Below are 12,502 nucleotides of genomic sequence, written 5' to 3' on the forward strand. Positions count from 1 at the left end.
CTCAAGATATAAGTATACAATGATCACATTTATGAGATCAAAGTTTGCTGCAAGTACAAATTTTCACAAGGTTTTAGATGCATTAAACATGATTGCACCAAGTTGGATGGCCAAACCTGGACTCACAGTTTCTGCAAAAATAAGAGAAAGTACACGTTATTATCCTTATTTCAAGGTATGTTTACTACAAATTTTTATTTCAAAACACGCTATTATTTTTGCTAGTATCTCATTATCTCTTCATTAGTTGTGAGTTATTTAATTGGCTTCTTAGAAGATATGACTTTAGAATTATGAACCCACGTTGTTTAATTACAAGCTCTCGTGGGAAGGTGTGTGGGTATGGGGCTGCCTGAATCATTAATGAAACTAATGAATTCTCGTTATCATGATCTTTACAGGATTGCGTTGGAGCTATCGACGGTACTCACATTCATGCAATGGTGCCTGCTGATGATGCACCAAGCTATCGTAATCGGAAAGGATATACATCACAAAATGTTCTTGCTGCTTGTAACTTTGATCTAGAGTTCATATATGTTCTTAGTGGATGGGAAGGTACAGCTCACGATTCAAAAGTATTAAGTGATGCTTTAACGAGAAGTAAGAGCAAGCTACCTGTTCCCGAAGGTATAGACATATGCATTACACATAACATCGTTACTTCTCTTTTGTTAATATAACTATTAATATTCATATATGAATTACAGGAAAATATTATCTAGTTGATTGTGGATTTGCAAATCGACGCAATTTTTTAGCTCCATTCAGGGGTACAAGGTATCATCTACAAGACTTTAGAGGTGAAGGTTGTGATCCTAGTAATCAAAATGAGTTATTCAACTTGCGTCATGCATCTTTGAGAAATGTGATTGAGAGAATTTTTGGTATCTTCAAATCCCGTTTTCTGATTTTCAAATCAGCACCGCCTTTTCCTTTTAAGGTACAAGCAGAACTCGTATTAGCTTGTGCTGGTTTACATAACTTTCTTCGTAGAGAATGTCGGTCCAATGAGTTTCCTCCCGAAGAATACAGTGATGAAGAAACCAATATCGGTCACGAAGAAAACAATTATCAGGAAAATGGAGATACAGGAACTCTCCAATCTCAGCAAAGAGATTATGCTAATAATTGGAGAGACACAATAGCTGCTAATATGTGGGCAGAAGCTACAGGAACAGGGAGCATGCCATGAAGTTTTTAAATTTTCTTCAAATATTGTTCTTTTCTTTGTTTGTGTTGGATTACGGGTTGATACCAAACATTGTTTTGTTTTTTTTTAGCTATAAACGTTGTCTTTTTATTTTTTGCTATAAACTTTGTTAGTAGCTGCAACTTTGTTAGTTAGCGGTAGTGTTAAAAGCTGCAGTTTTTTATATGTTTCAGGTTTTTACACATACTACGATCTTATATAGTTTCTTCATTATTATATATGTTGCAGTTTTTTCATTATTATATATGTTGCAGGTTTTTTCGTATTGCACAAGTTTCCAACTCACAACTCAAAACAAAGTATGAGAGATAGAGTAACGAACAAAATGATAAACAATTCTCTCTTTAATCAAACACACAACTGCATTGATATGAGAAACTGAATTGTATTACAAACCCTTTCACCAATTCACTCGTGTGAGAGACTTACGAAGACGTGGAAGTTGGGAGTGAAGGTGAGGACACGAGTGACACAGCTCTGAAGTGTTTTGCAAGTAGAAGCCATCAAGCAGAGAGACGCAACATCGAGTTTCGTCATGATAGTCTCCAAGATAGCCGCCGGTAACATAACCAGGATTCTTCTCTCGACATCGCAACCTTCAACATCGCCGCACACGACGGTGGTGGTAGCCATAAACGGAGGCTCTCTTCTTCTCTGAATCTATATAAATTACGGAAATTGTGACGATCTCATTGTGTGTCTTCAGCTCTGAAGTGTTTTGCTCTGAATTTGCGACGTCGGTGCCTCTTCTTCTCCGCGATCTTGTTCTGTTTTGCTGTTGAATCTGAGAGAAGTATATAACCCACGTTTTTAACAAAAGAAAAAAAAAGTCATGGACTATGATTCACAATCTCTCTATTTGATGAGAGTGTTTTCATGACTTTTTCTATGAAGAAAATGATATAAAATCCTAAACCAATAACATAATAATTGAATTCATTAACAATCCATGATTCTTTTGTTTTACTTGAATAACATAAAATTTTTAATGACTTTATAAAACTCTTAATCCAATAACACTAGATTTATAAAGATTTTAGATAACTTTTTATAAATCCACAACTAATAACACCAAATTTTAAAAGAGTTTTAAAAAGTCTTGATTGAATAAAACATATTTTACATAACTTTTAAAGTCATTAAAATTCTCTTAAAATCTTAAACCAATACCCCCCACTAATTTGATTTATTCTCAAAGTTGAGAACTTTTTTTGTCTCCCTTCATCATTTTTGCTTATGTAACAGTCAAAACTTCAATGTTTCACTTTCAATATGTATAAACAGAAGAGAGGCATTTTAACTTAGCCCAACTTTCATATAAATTTGAATCCATACAAAAAATCAAATGAAGGAACCACCAAGATAAATGAAGATTGGATCTTCATCAGTTACATCATTGCATATATAGCTACATTAAAGAAAAACAATGTTTCGGTATTTGACTTCTTTCTTTCAACTTACGTTGGCTGCAGAATGTTTGCTTGGTCAACATGACTCAATGAGTGTGAGTTCTTCTTCTACGCCTACTTGAGGAAGAACTTCCAGATATCTCTGTCTGTAGTTTCCTTAACCAAATGAGCTCCTAAGATCGTTTCTTCATCGACCAAGTTCCTCAAATGTCTCGTTCCACTGCTGAATCCTACGTACTGCTTCTTTGCTGCCAAATACATTACACCGTATGGCGGTCTCAGGCACTGTCTCCACATCAAAACAACACAACCATCAGTATAACAGGAAACAACCACTGAGTCAAAAATGGTAATTAAAAAAAACCAACCTTCTTTATGAGAGAATATAGTTTCTTCAGAGAAGTAATCGAGTAAGGGATTTCGGTCATTAGGATAACATCATATCCACATTCTCCTCCTTGATCAGTCTCGTTGGCTCTTTCCCACGCTCTGCTTCCCGAGAGCTTCCTCGATTGCCTTGAGGAGAGATCTGGCTGTCCTGTAATGCTCCCGTCCTGACTGCTACATCCATCCATAAAATCTTCTTCTGAGAAGCTCAAGTTCAATGCAGGGATAGCTGGTTCAAGGACATCTGTTCTAATGATGGATAGAACAGTCGAGAGCTCTTCCCATTCTCCTGCATAGAAGCGAACAGATGCAGAGACGGCTTGTCTTGATGGTGTGAGTGGGCTTTCTGGCTGACGGCTTTGCCTGTCTCGAGCTTGCTCGAGGTTTGCAAGAACGTTTGGGATGGTTGTGCATCTTATTGTTTCTGCGCTGAGATCTTGAAAGTGGACTGAGGAAGCACCCTTTAGAAAAAAAGCAAACAAGATGCAATTATGTGAATGTTTTCTAGAAATGTGAAAGTAATAGCTATCTAGCAGTGACAGTTTACTTATTTTTAAGCAGGCAAATATCCCAGGAACTCCGTAATTGCAACCTAGCTGTTCAAGTCACCATACAAAGCAAAAATATACTGATAAGTCAGAACGCAATTGTTAAAATGGAGCATCCATAACATCTTCACCACAATATAACATTAAGAATAAAAACACTCAACAAATTCAGAAAATGAGAGTAAAAGGTTTGAACGAATTTGTAAACATTTTAACAAAGCTACAGAGATATGATTTGAGATTACTGCTTATCTTGAAGTATATAAGTGACAGACCACATTTTTTTGTGCCATTTTACGTTCAGTGAGATAAGCTTTGCTTTCCTATAAAAAGAGTACAGAAGAGAAGGGGTACCTCAAGGACCCTTTTACCCCTGAAACTAAGCTGTCCATCGCGGATTTCGTTTTTAAGGACATTAACAAGAACAATAGAGCTTTCCCAACTTTTCAGAGAGCCTACACAACATTAGTTTAACTTTTTACAGTTTATTATGATACATAAACGGAGGAAAACATCAGATGAAAGTCCATGTCAAGTACATACCTTCATTTTTCAGAGAAGCAGTTTCTGAACCAGAGAGCCCGATCATATCCGCAACACTTACTTTTCCCTGCAACAAGTTAATGGTTACAATGCCAAAGGTTAGGATATTCTATACATTGTTACTCACCAGAACCGATTCTTGTTTTTCACTATTGAATGACAATTTATAAAGATCAAGCAAACCGTGCACTTCTAGACATACTAGTTATAACATATAGTAGACTTATTTACTAGGTTCTCAAAGAAAAACAGTCTGGTTACTTTCTGTTTCACATTTTCCCCAAGAAAAGGTAGAGTATAATATATCCACTCTTAAAACCAGTATTATAATATCATCCTACCGCGTCACTGGTCCTTCCAGCAATCTCATTTCTTCATGTTAAATCTTGTATAAAGATTTGATAACAAGTTTTTAACTTTTATGTCTACTCCCTCAAAGCTTAGAAGTGGTTAACTATATTAAAAATTGCATATGTAGTACCTTAAAAACTTGTAAACCGAGCACATCTAGATTCTCCCCTGAATACCTGTGATGAGCTGCTGTCTACAAAAGATAGAAACGAAAAGAGCATTAGAATTGCAAGGTAGTATAGGTCTACTCCATTCTCAAAATGAAGTAGTAGTAGGTAAAATACATGGTGAATCCGAATATGCCCTGGAAAGGAAGAAGTCATAAGAAACTAGCAACGAGCAAACAACAACCTTAGAAGGTATGATCTCAACAGCTGGTGTTGGAAGCTGCAAATCCTTCTCTTTCTCTGATAAAGCAGACACACCACCTCGGTCTTGAGGCAGCAAACCAGGCAAGCATTGTGCAAGCAAAGATGGTGCACGCATTCTTTATCTCTGGATTCTCAGTAACGCTCCAATGGTAAACAATCTAAAAATATCAACAAAAGATCTAACCTTTAGTAATAAAATCGACACTCTGAACTTAAAACTCTAAACCTTTAAACCCCAAAACCCTAGTCATCATGATTTCCACCAAACGCAGATGCAAACACATAAATGCTAAAGCAACTTTGAACAATATGCACCGATAAACTTAGTGACAACTCATATCGAAATTGGCAGACAAAGAAAAAGTCAAAATGAGAACTTTAAGATTCAAAACTAAGCCCAATTGCGAGATCCACGCGAAAAATCCTAAAATTGTTACACAACCTTACTATTAAACTGACCAACAAGGATCAAAATCAAAACCAGGAACCATCAACGAACAGTAGTTCTTCTTATAAGCCAAAATAAATCAAAAGTTTTTGACTTTAGTTTCAATCCTAAGCGAGCGAGTAACCGTATCAAATGGAGCATCAAGAAACTGACAGCAAAGAAACTGAAATCTACTTACAGAGATAACTTGCTTATAGAGGATAATAAATTAGAAAATGATCAGGCGGAGGAGAAGTTCTCGTCACGAAATTGGATTCAGAAAGGCAAAAAGATGAGAGTCTTCTCAAACACGGCGAAAATTTAGGGATCAACAGGAGCAACTAAGGTTGAAATTTCAGAGCAAAGCGATCTCTCACACGTTTAAAGCAAAAGACTTTACAAAAATAATTGAATAATCTGGAAAGACCAAGTTTGGCCAACCAACCAACAAAATCGAAGCTTCGGTTCAGACCCGCTGGTCTGCTTTTTGTACACCTGTCCCTTAACTATTTACACTTCTGGTCCTTTTTATTCTTCGTAAATCCTCGAAGTGACCACTTTCTTTTGGTCCTTTGGTCGTGGTCTGATTGGTCGCATTTACATTATCTCATTCTCATTTCCTGGAAAATCGAATTTAATTAATTCTCGTAAAAGACCAATGTATGGGCCTCAAAATTAAAAGGCCTCTATGTAATAGACATTAAGTCTAATTAACACATTTTTGGAAAAATACTGTTCAGCTCCTTTGGATTGAAATATTGTTCCAACTGTTCAGAAGTGGTGCATGCAAATTAATACATAACGATCGAGGATTTATATAAACGCAATAAAGATCAAAACTGAGAGTGTGTAACTGAAGTATATGGCTGAAAAAGCCAAGGCCTTGTCTGCCTTAAGTATTTTTTTTTTTGGGTATTTTTTCCTCCTTTTATTTATCTAATTAAATTTTGTTTGTTTTTTTAATTTGCAGAATGGGTTGGTGTGGGGTTCCGTTAATGGTTACAATATTATTCTTTACTTACATAAGTAAAAAAATAAAATGCAAAACATAAGTAAAATATAAGTAAAACATAAGAAAAATTTGGCAAAAAAATAAAAAATAAAAAGTAAAATATTTTACATATGTATTTTTCTAACAAATAAATCTGACTCTTAAATGTCATAATATCTTTTTTTAATTGTCTCTTTGGAGTTAGAATACATAGTCTACCATGCCATTTTTTCAAAATCATTTAGTAATGTGCAATCTATTTTTTTTTGTGATGATCGTATTGTCTAGGCAATTCACCCAAACATTAGGAGGAAGATAAGGGTAAGACTCCAACAAACGGATGATGACGGGTATGGTGTATGTTTGTTTTCCATATGTTGCTCTTGATCAACACAATTTCTAGTTGTAGCTTAGGGTGGTACACACCGATTAGTTCCACCAAATGTTGGATGATAAACCCCTTGCTAAAATCATCATAAAGAAGGCGTGAATGAGAAAACATCGTGTAGGCATAATTATAAAATATTCTTCTTGGTTGAATCTGTTAGCGAATTAATTATGGTATTCAAGATCAGTTAATAATATGTTAAAGATAATCTACCATTTCATTTTTTCAAGATCAGTTAGTAATGTGGTTAGAAAATCATTTTTTCAAGATAATCTACCATTTTTTCAATGACTCTCATTTGGTTAGAAAATCATTTTTGCAATTTCCTACCAATGAAATATTTGTATACTAAAATTTTCAGTTACATAATAGGATAATAAACAAAGTATTAATTTATTAAATTTTGCGCAATAGGTTTAGAAGTTTGTGTTATCTAGATTATAATTCGCCAATTTACTTATCGATCAGTGTTTTTACTCGTAAGTCGTCGTAATAAACGTTTAAATCTAAAATGGTTATATCATTCATTAAGACATGCTAATTATGTTTAGTATGGGTACATGTGCCTGTAGATACTAGTACTAGATAGAGTGTTCTAGGAGAGCGTGATTATACGCGCCTACGCATACAAAATGTCAAAATCAATTAATATTACACGTGCACTTACGCGCGTGGTGATCACTACAACAAAACCAACGGTAAAGATGAAATGTGAACAAAAACTAGAGGCTGAAAAAAAAGCGAGTAGAACAGATTTACATAAACGCGGAGAGTAACACTTGTTTTGTTCGTTTTGAAATAAGACAACCTTATCCAGAGTAAGCTTGCCACGTGGCCACGTTTATTAAAATAAAAAAACGTTATTGTCTGTTAGTAGTCTGTATCATATCGTCGTCTTCAAAAACGTTTCCTTTATTTTCACGGCTTCGTTTGTGCCGCCACATTTTTACGACGGCGAGTTCCGAAAATCCGATTTTTTTTGGGGTATTATTCCGAAAGGGGGAAATCCATATTTGGAAATTTTGTTGGTTAGGTCTTGCAGAATTAGGGAAGAAAACAGATTCCTTTCCATTTCAACCAATCGCAATTTATTGAAACTCCGGCGAAATCAGCAGATTTTTCTGGGTAGGGAGAAGAGTTAAATAAGAAAGATGACATTAACGATCCAAACCGCACCTGGGAGCTCCGGGTACTTGGATATGTTCCCTGAGAGAAGAATGTCATATTTTGGGAATTCTTATATTCTGGGTTTGACTGTTACTGCTGGAATCGGTGGCCTTCTCTTTGGTTATGACACAGGTCTCTCTCTCTCTCTCTCTCTCTCTCTCTCTCTCTCTCTCTCTCTCTCTTACTGCCCATGGTTAACTATACTCCCGAATTCAGATCTTTTAGGCTTTAGATTTGATTTCTTTGCTGGCCCATTTGTTGGAATTTTGTAAATTGAATCGAATGTGGAGTCTTTTAATCTAATTCTAATCTGCATTATTTGTCTCAAATAGATCTCTACTGTTGCCTAATTCTGATCATTGGTTAGGTGGGTATGAGTTAGAATTGTGTTTAGGTTATGTCACTGAACTTAGTAGTGGCTTGTGTTCTCTAAAGCCTTTAAGAATTGTTCCTTTCACAGGTGTAATTTCCGGTGCCCTTTTGTACATTAAGGATGATTTCCAAGTTGTTAAACAGAGCAGTTTCTTACAGGTATGTAAATCTTTCTTAGCCTCTTCCAAGCTGGCAACTTTTTGTGTTTGTAGTGAGTGATCCATGACATGAAGAATGTTATACTGTAGGAAACTATTGTAAGTATGGCTATAGTTGGTGCAATGATCGGTGCTGCGGCAGGAGGTTGGATCAATGACTACTACGGTCGTAAAAAGGCGACTATGTTTGCTGATGTTGTCTTTGCAGCTGGGGCAATCGTTATGGCTGCTGCTCCTGATCCGTATGTTTTGATATCAGGTCGTCTCTTGGTTGGTTTGGGAGTTGGTGTTGCTTCTGTGACTGCGCCGGTTTATATAGCGGAAGCATCTCCATCAGAAGTGAGAGGTGGACTTGTGAGCACCAATGTATTGATGATCACCGGTGGACAGTTTCTTTCATACCTCGTTAATTCCGCTTTCACGCAGGTTAGTTAATTAGACATATCTCTCCTCGCCATAAAAAAAGTTTTGAATTTTGGTAAAGTTGTGCAACAGCTGCTATCTTTGCAAGTGATTGACAATGCGCCATTCATTTTATGTTCATTGTAAGCATTCTAGGAATTTCCATACCTGTCCGTGAATTCATAATTGTTGATGGGTTTACAAGTTGCCCCTTTTCATCTATCAATGCTTTAGAGGATCTGGAACCAAGAAAGTTGATTATTGTGAATTCAGTATTTAAGTTTGCTTATGTTACCTATACTGTTTTTACAACCTGAAATAGAACTAGACTAGAGAAGGTGAACACTGTATGGTTTTCTATTGCTGTTGACGTCTTTGGTCTTCTCACTTCTGTGTCTCATGACATGCTGATGTAGTTAACAAAATCATGCTACAGTCTCGTTGTGGGTGTTGTATCATTTGATATTAGATGATCTTTATGACCTTGATTTTGATTTATCTCAATGTTCAAGTTTACTTTGCTGCAGTTCCTCATGTCCTGGCAGCTTATCTGTCCTTTCGCCATGACGAGAAAATAAGTCTACCCTGAGTTCCAACAAAGGTCACTCTTTGGTGGTCCTTTACATTAATCTAGTCTTGAATTTGAAACTAATTTCCCACTATTACAATAAAACCAAGTGAATTTGATTTAGGAAAATGGAAGGTTGTTATTGATCCTTATGCAAATGTCGTTTGGTACTTAAATAAGTGAGACCAGTTTTCATATTGCTAAGAAACTACAGAGATAAAGTGAGATTTTGTTATTTAATGATAGCTTCTGAATTCATAAGATCGTTGTTGGCAGGTTCCAGGAACATGGAGATGGATGCTTGGTGTTTCAGGCTTTCCCGCTGTTATTCAGTTTGGCCTCATGCTTTTCATGCCAGAATCCCCTCGATGGCTTTTCATGAAGAACCGTAAAGCGGAAGCCATCCAAGTGCTCACTAAAATGTATGACATCTCGCGGTTAGAAGACGAGATTGATCATCTTTCAGCAGCTGAAGAGGAAGAAAAACAAAGGAACCGCACTGTTGGTTACTTGGATGTTTTCAGATCCAAAGAATTGAGACTCGCATTTATTGCCGGAGCAGGGCTTCAGGTAAAGTACATGTAGACTTTTGCAGTCTTTGACTCATAAAATTTATATGCGTTAAGATTTTGAAAGTACTGTCGAAATTTCTACAGGCGTTTCAGCAGTTCACTGGCATCAATACTGTAATGTACTACAGCCCTACAATAGTCCAAATGGCTGGATTTCACTCAAACCAGCTTGCTTTGTTCCTCTCACTCATTGTTGCTGCCATGAACGCTGCTGGAACCGTCGTAGGGATTTACTTCATCGATCATTGTGGAAGGAAAAAGCTTGCTCTATCAAGTTTATTCGGCGTCATTATATCTCTCGTAATCCTCTCTGTTTCGTTCTTCAAACAACCTGATGCACCAAACGATGGAGGGCTTTACGGTTGGCTAGCTGTACTTGGCTTAGCTCTATACATTGCTTTCTTTGCACCGGGAATGGGACCGGTACCATGGACAGTGAACTCAGAGATATACCCACAACAATACAGAGGCATATGTGGAGGCATGTCAGCTACAGTTAACTGGATCAGCAATTTGATTGTGGCACAAACATTCTTGTCAATCGCAGAAGCTGCTGGAACAGGAACGACGTTCTTGATTTTAGCGGGAATTGCTGTTCTTGCGGTTTTCTTTGTGATTGTGTTTGTCCCTGAGACTCAAGGGCTAACGTTTTCGGAAGTTGAGCAGATTTGGAAAGAAAGAGCTTATGGAAATGTCAGCGGTTGGGGCAGTAGCAGTGATAGCAACAACGTGGAGGAGGAGGTGTTACTCGAGCAGGGATCTTCTTCTTGAGGATCTTGTACGGGTCATGACTATACGTTGTGAAATCACATAGCACTAAACCGGGATTGGTTCCGGTTTAGTTATCTGATATGTATGTGATGTTGGAATTTGTAATGTGTTGTTAGGAACTGTGTTTGTTGTAAATACATACATTTAGGGTCCACTTTGGTACCCAATCTCTTTCAATGTCTTATGATCTAGAGATTTGTTGTCTTCAAATCTCTATGATGCATATGTGTCTATGAGCAAAACGGTACGTTTGTTTTTGCCACTAAGGATGAGCGGAGAGATGAGTCGACAAAAGCATTGAATAGATGAATGTTGATGCACAAACATAAGACTTGTCTTTAAGAACTGTGTTCCATTGAACATAGATGAACTGTCTTTTTTGTCAAAACATTAATTGAAAAGAAAATTAAGGGAGATGGAAAAAGAACATTAAATTTGTAGTGGACACGGCAATCAAATTAGGGACATAAAAGGGCCACCAAAATGTATGATTGGATTGGATAATGTGCAAACGTATCATTCGTGTTGTCTTATGTGTCACTATACAATGTAGGTTTGTGTTCTGGTAACTCAATACTATTTGTGTCAATGGTTATTTTATCACTTTTCTCGATTCTTTTTGTTCTTATCTGAATTATATGATCTTCTTTTTAGACATAGTTATCTAGTTGTAGTTGAAATGAGTTCAATATCAAATTCGACTTTTCCCGAGTATATCTTTTGAGTTCAATAACTATTAGTATAAGTTTAGTTTGAGTTTTGATCTAGATTTTTCAGATTACCAAAAAAAAAGATTCACAACCCATATAATATCTCCAAGCATATAAATTTCTTCCAATGATATTTATCGAACTTTTTTCCTCAAGATTGTCACCCCGTGAGTAAAAAAAGACCTCATTCGTAATATCACCCGTGAATGATAGATAAAAGTAAAAAATTTAGAAGATAGTAGAAGATGAAGGAGAAGAACATGTGGTATAGAGAACAAATGATAAAAGATAAGTCTTCCACGCACGCCTAGTTGAAACTCTCTCCCAAGCACAGAAGTCGAGATAGCCGTTCATCCCCAAGATGAGTCTTCTCCGGCGACAATTCTCAGACTCTACTTACTATTAAACGGCGTTCTTCATCTATTTTCTCGGACCCACTCGTCCGAAGACCTTCCTCGCATTCCGTCGGCCTCTAGTCGCCAGCGAGATATTTTTTCCTTACTTCTATCATGGTTTCTGGTGAGATCTTCCCCATTCCTTCTCTTTCTTTCTGCCAGCCACTCGCAGCGCTGGCGAGCAAATCAGCCAAATCTTCTTATTCAATTTTGTCACTATCAAGTGAAGAACATTTTCCGGAATTCTCTCCACACACTGGTTCCACTAGAGTCACCGGATCCGCCGCACATACCTTACTCATCTCCTTCTCTCGTGTTGCTCATCCCTCTCTCCTCATGTCCACAAAGCAGTTTCTGCTTTTTTGACCACGGGTTATGCTTGGAGTTGACGGGTGTTGTAGCCAAAATTCCCTCACTTGAGTTCTCGCAGCATGGTAAATCTAGATCTGATCCCGTTGAACACCGTCAACGGCTACTCCTTCGTAGTAGAGGAGATCCGCCTCCCTTCACTGGTCTCTGCTCAGCCGGTTTCTCCCGTTGTCTCATTTCCGGCGAGATTCTCTTGACACTTCCCCTAAACCTAGCCGTCTGTTCTTTTCTCACTCACACCACTTACGGCTTTGCTTTATGGTGGGCCTTGACCTGGGCCAGATTGTCATGTGGTCTAGTCCGTTATTCAATCACTTCCTCCCATGTGGAGAGATTGCTCCTTTCATGTAAAAGGGAAAGAGCACGAATCATCTTAGTGGTTAAGATGTA

At 37.2% G+C, this 12,502-nt stretch overlaps 3 protein-coding genes across 3 annotated transcripts; 2 read left to right on the top strand and 1 right to left on the bottom strand.

Annotated features, from left to right (window-relative positions):
* On the top strand, positions 107-1,195 carry LOC109132561 (putative nuclease HARBI1). Its single transcript, XM_019244257.1, has 3 exons — positions 107-175; positions 402-630; positions 711-1,195. The coding sequence occupies exons 1-3, from the start codon at positions 107-109 to the stop codon at positions 1,193-1,195; spliced, it is 783 nt and encodes a 260-aa protein (XP_019099802.1).
* LOC104782847 (histidine protein methyltransferase 1 homolog) lies at positions 2,491-5,701 on the bottom strand. Its single transcript, XM_010507899.2, has 8 exons — positions 5,449-5,701; positions 4,803-4,980; positions 4,582-4,644; positions 4,101-4,167; positions 3,912-4,012; positions 3,561-3,605; positions 2,991-3,470; positions 2,491-2,907 (listed from the first exon to the last, which is right to left on the bottom strand). The coding sequence occupies exons 2-8, from the start codon at positions 4,935-4,937 to the stop codon at positions 2,737-2,739; spliced, it is 1,062 nt and encodes a 353-aa protein (XP_010506201.1). The 5' UTR covers positions 4,938-4,980; positions 5,449-5,701; the 3' UTR covers positions 2,491-2,736.
* Positions 7,500-10,904, top strand: LOC104782848 (inositol transporter 1). The gene is made up of 5 exons (XM_010507900.2): positions 7,500-7,927; positions 8,256-8,326; positions 8,416-8,751; positions 9,572-9,865; positions 9,952-10,904. Exons 1-5 carry the CDS (start codon positions 7,780-7,782, stop codon positions 10,636-10,638), a joined length of 1,536 nt encoding a protein of 511 aa, XP_010506202.1. The 5' UTR covers positions 7,500-7,779; the 3' UTR covers positions 10,639-10,904.

Source organism: Camelina sativa, chromosome 4 (assembly GCF_000633955.1).
Source record: "Camelina sativa cultivar DH55 chromosome 4, Cs, whole genome shotgun sequence".
Taxonomy (NCBI): domain Eukaryota; kingdom Viridiplantae; phylum Streptophyta; class Magnoliopsida; order Brassicales; family Brassicaceae; genus Camelina; species Camelina sativa.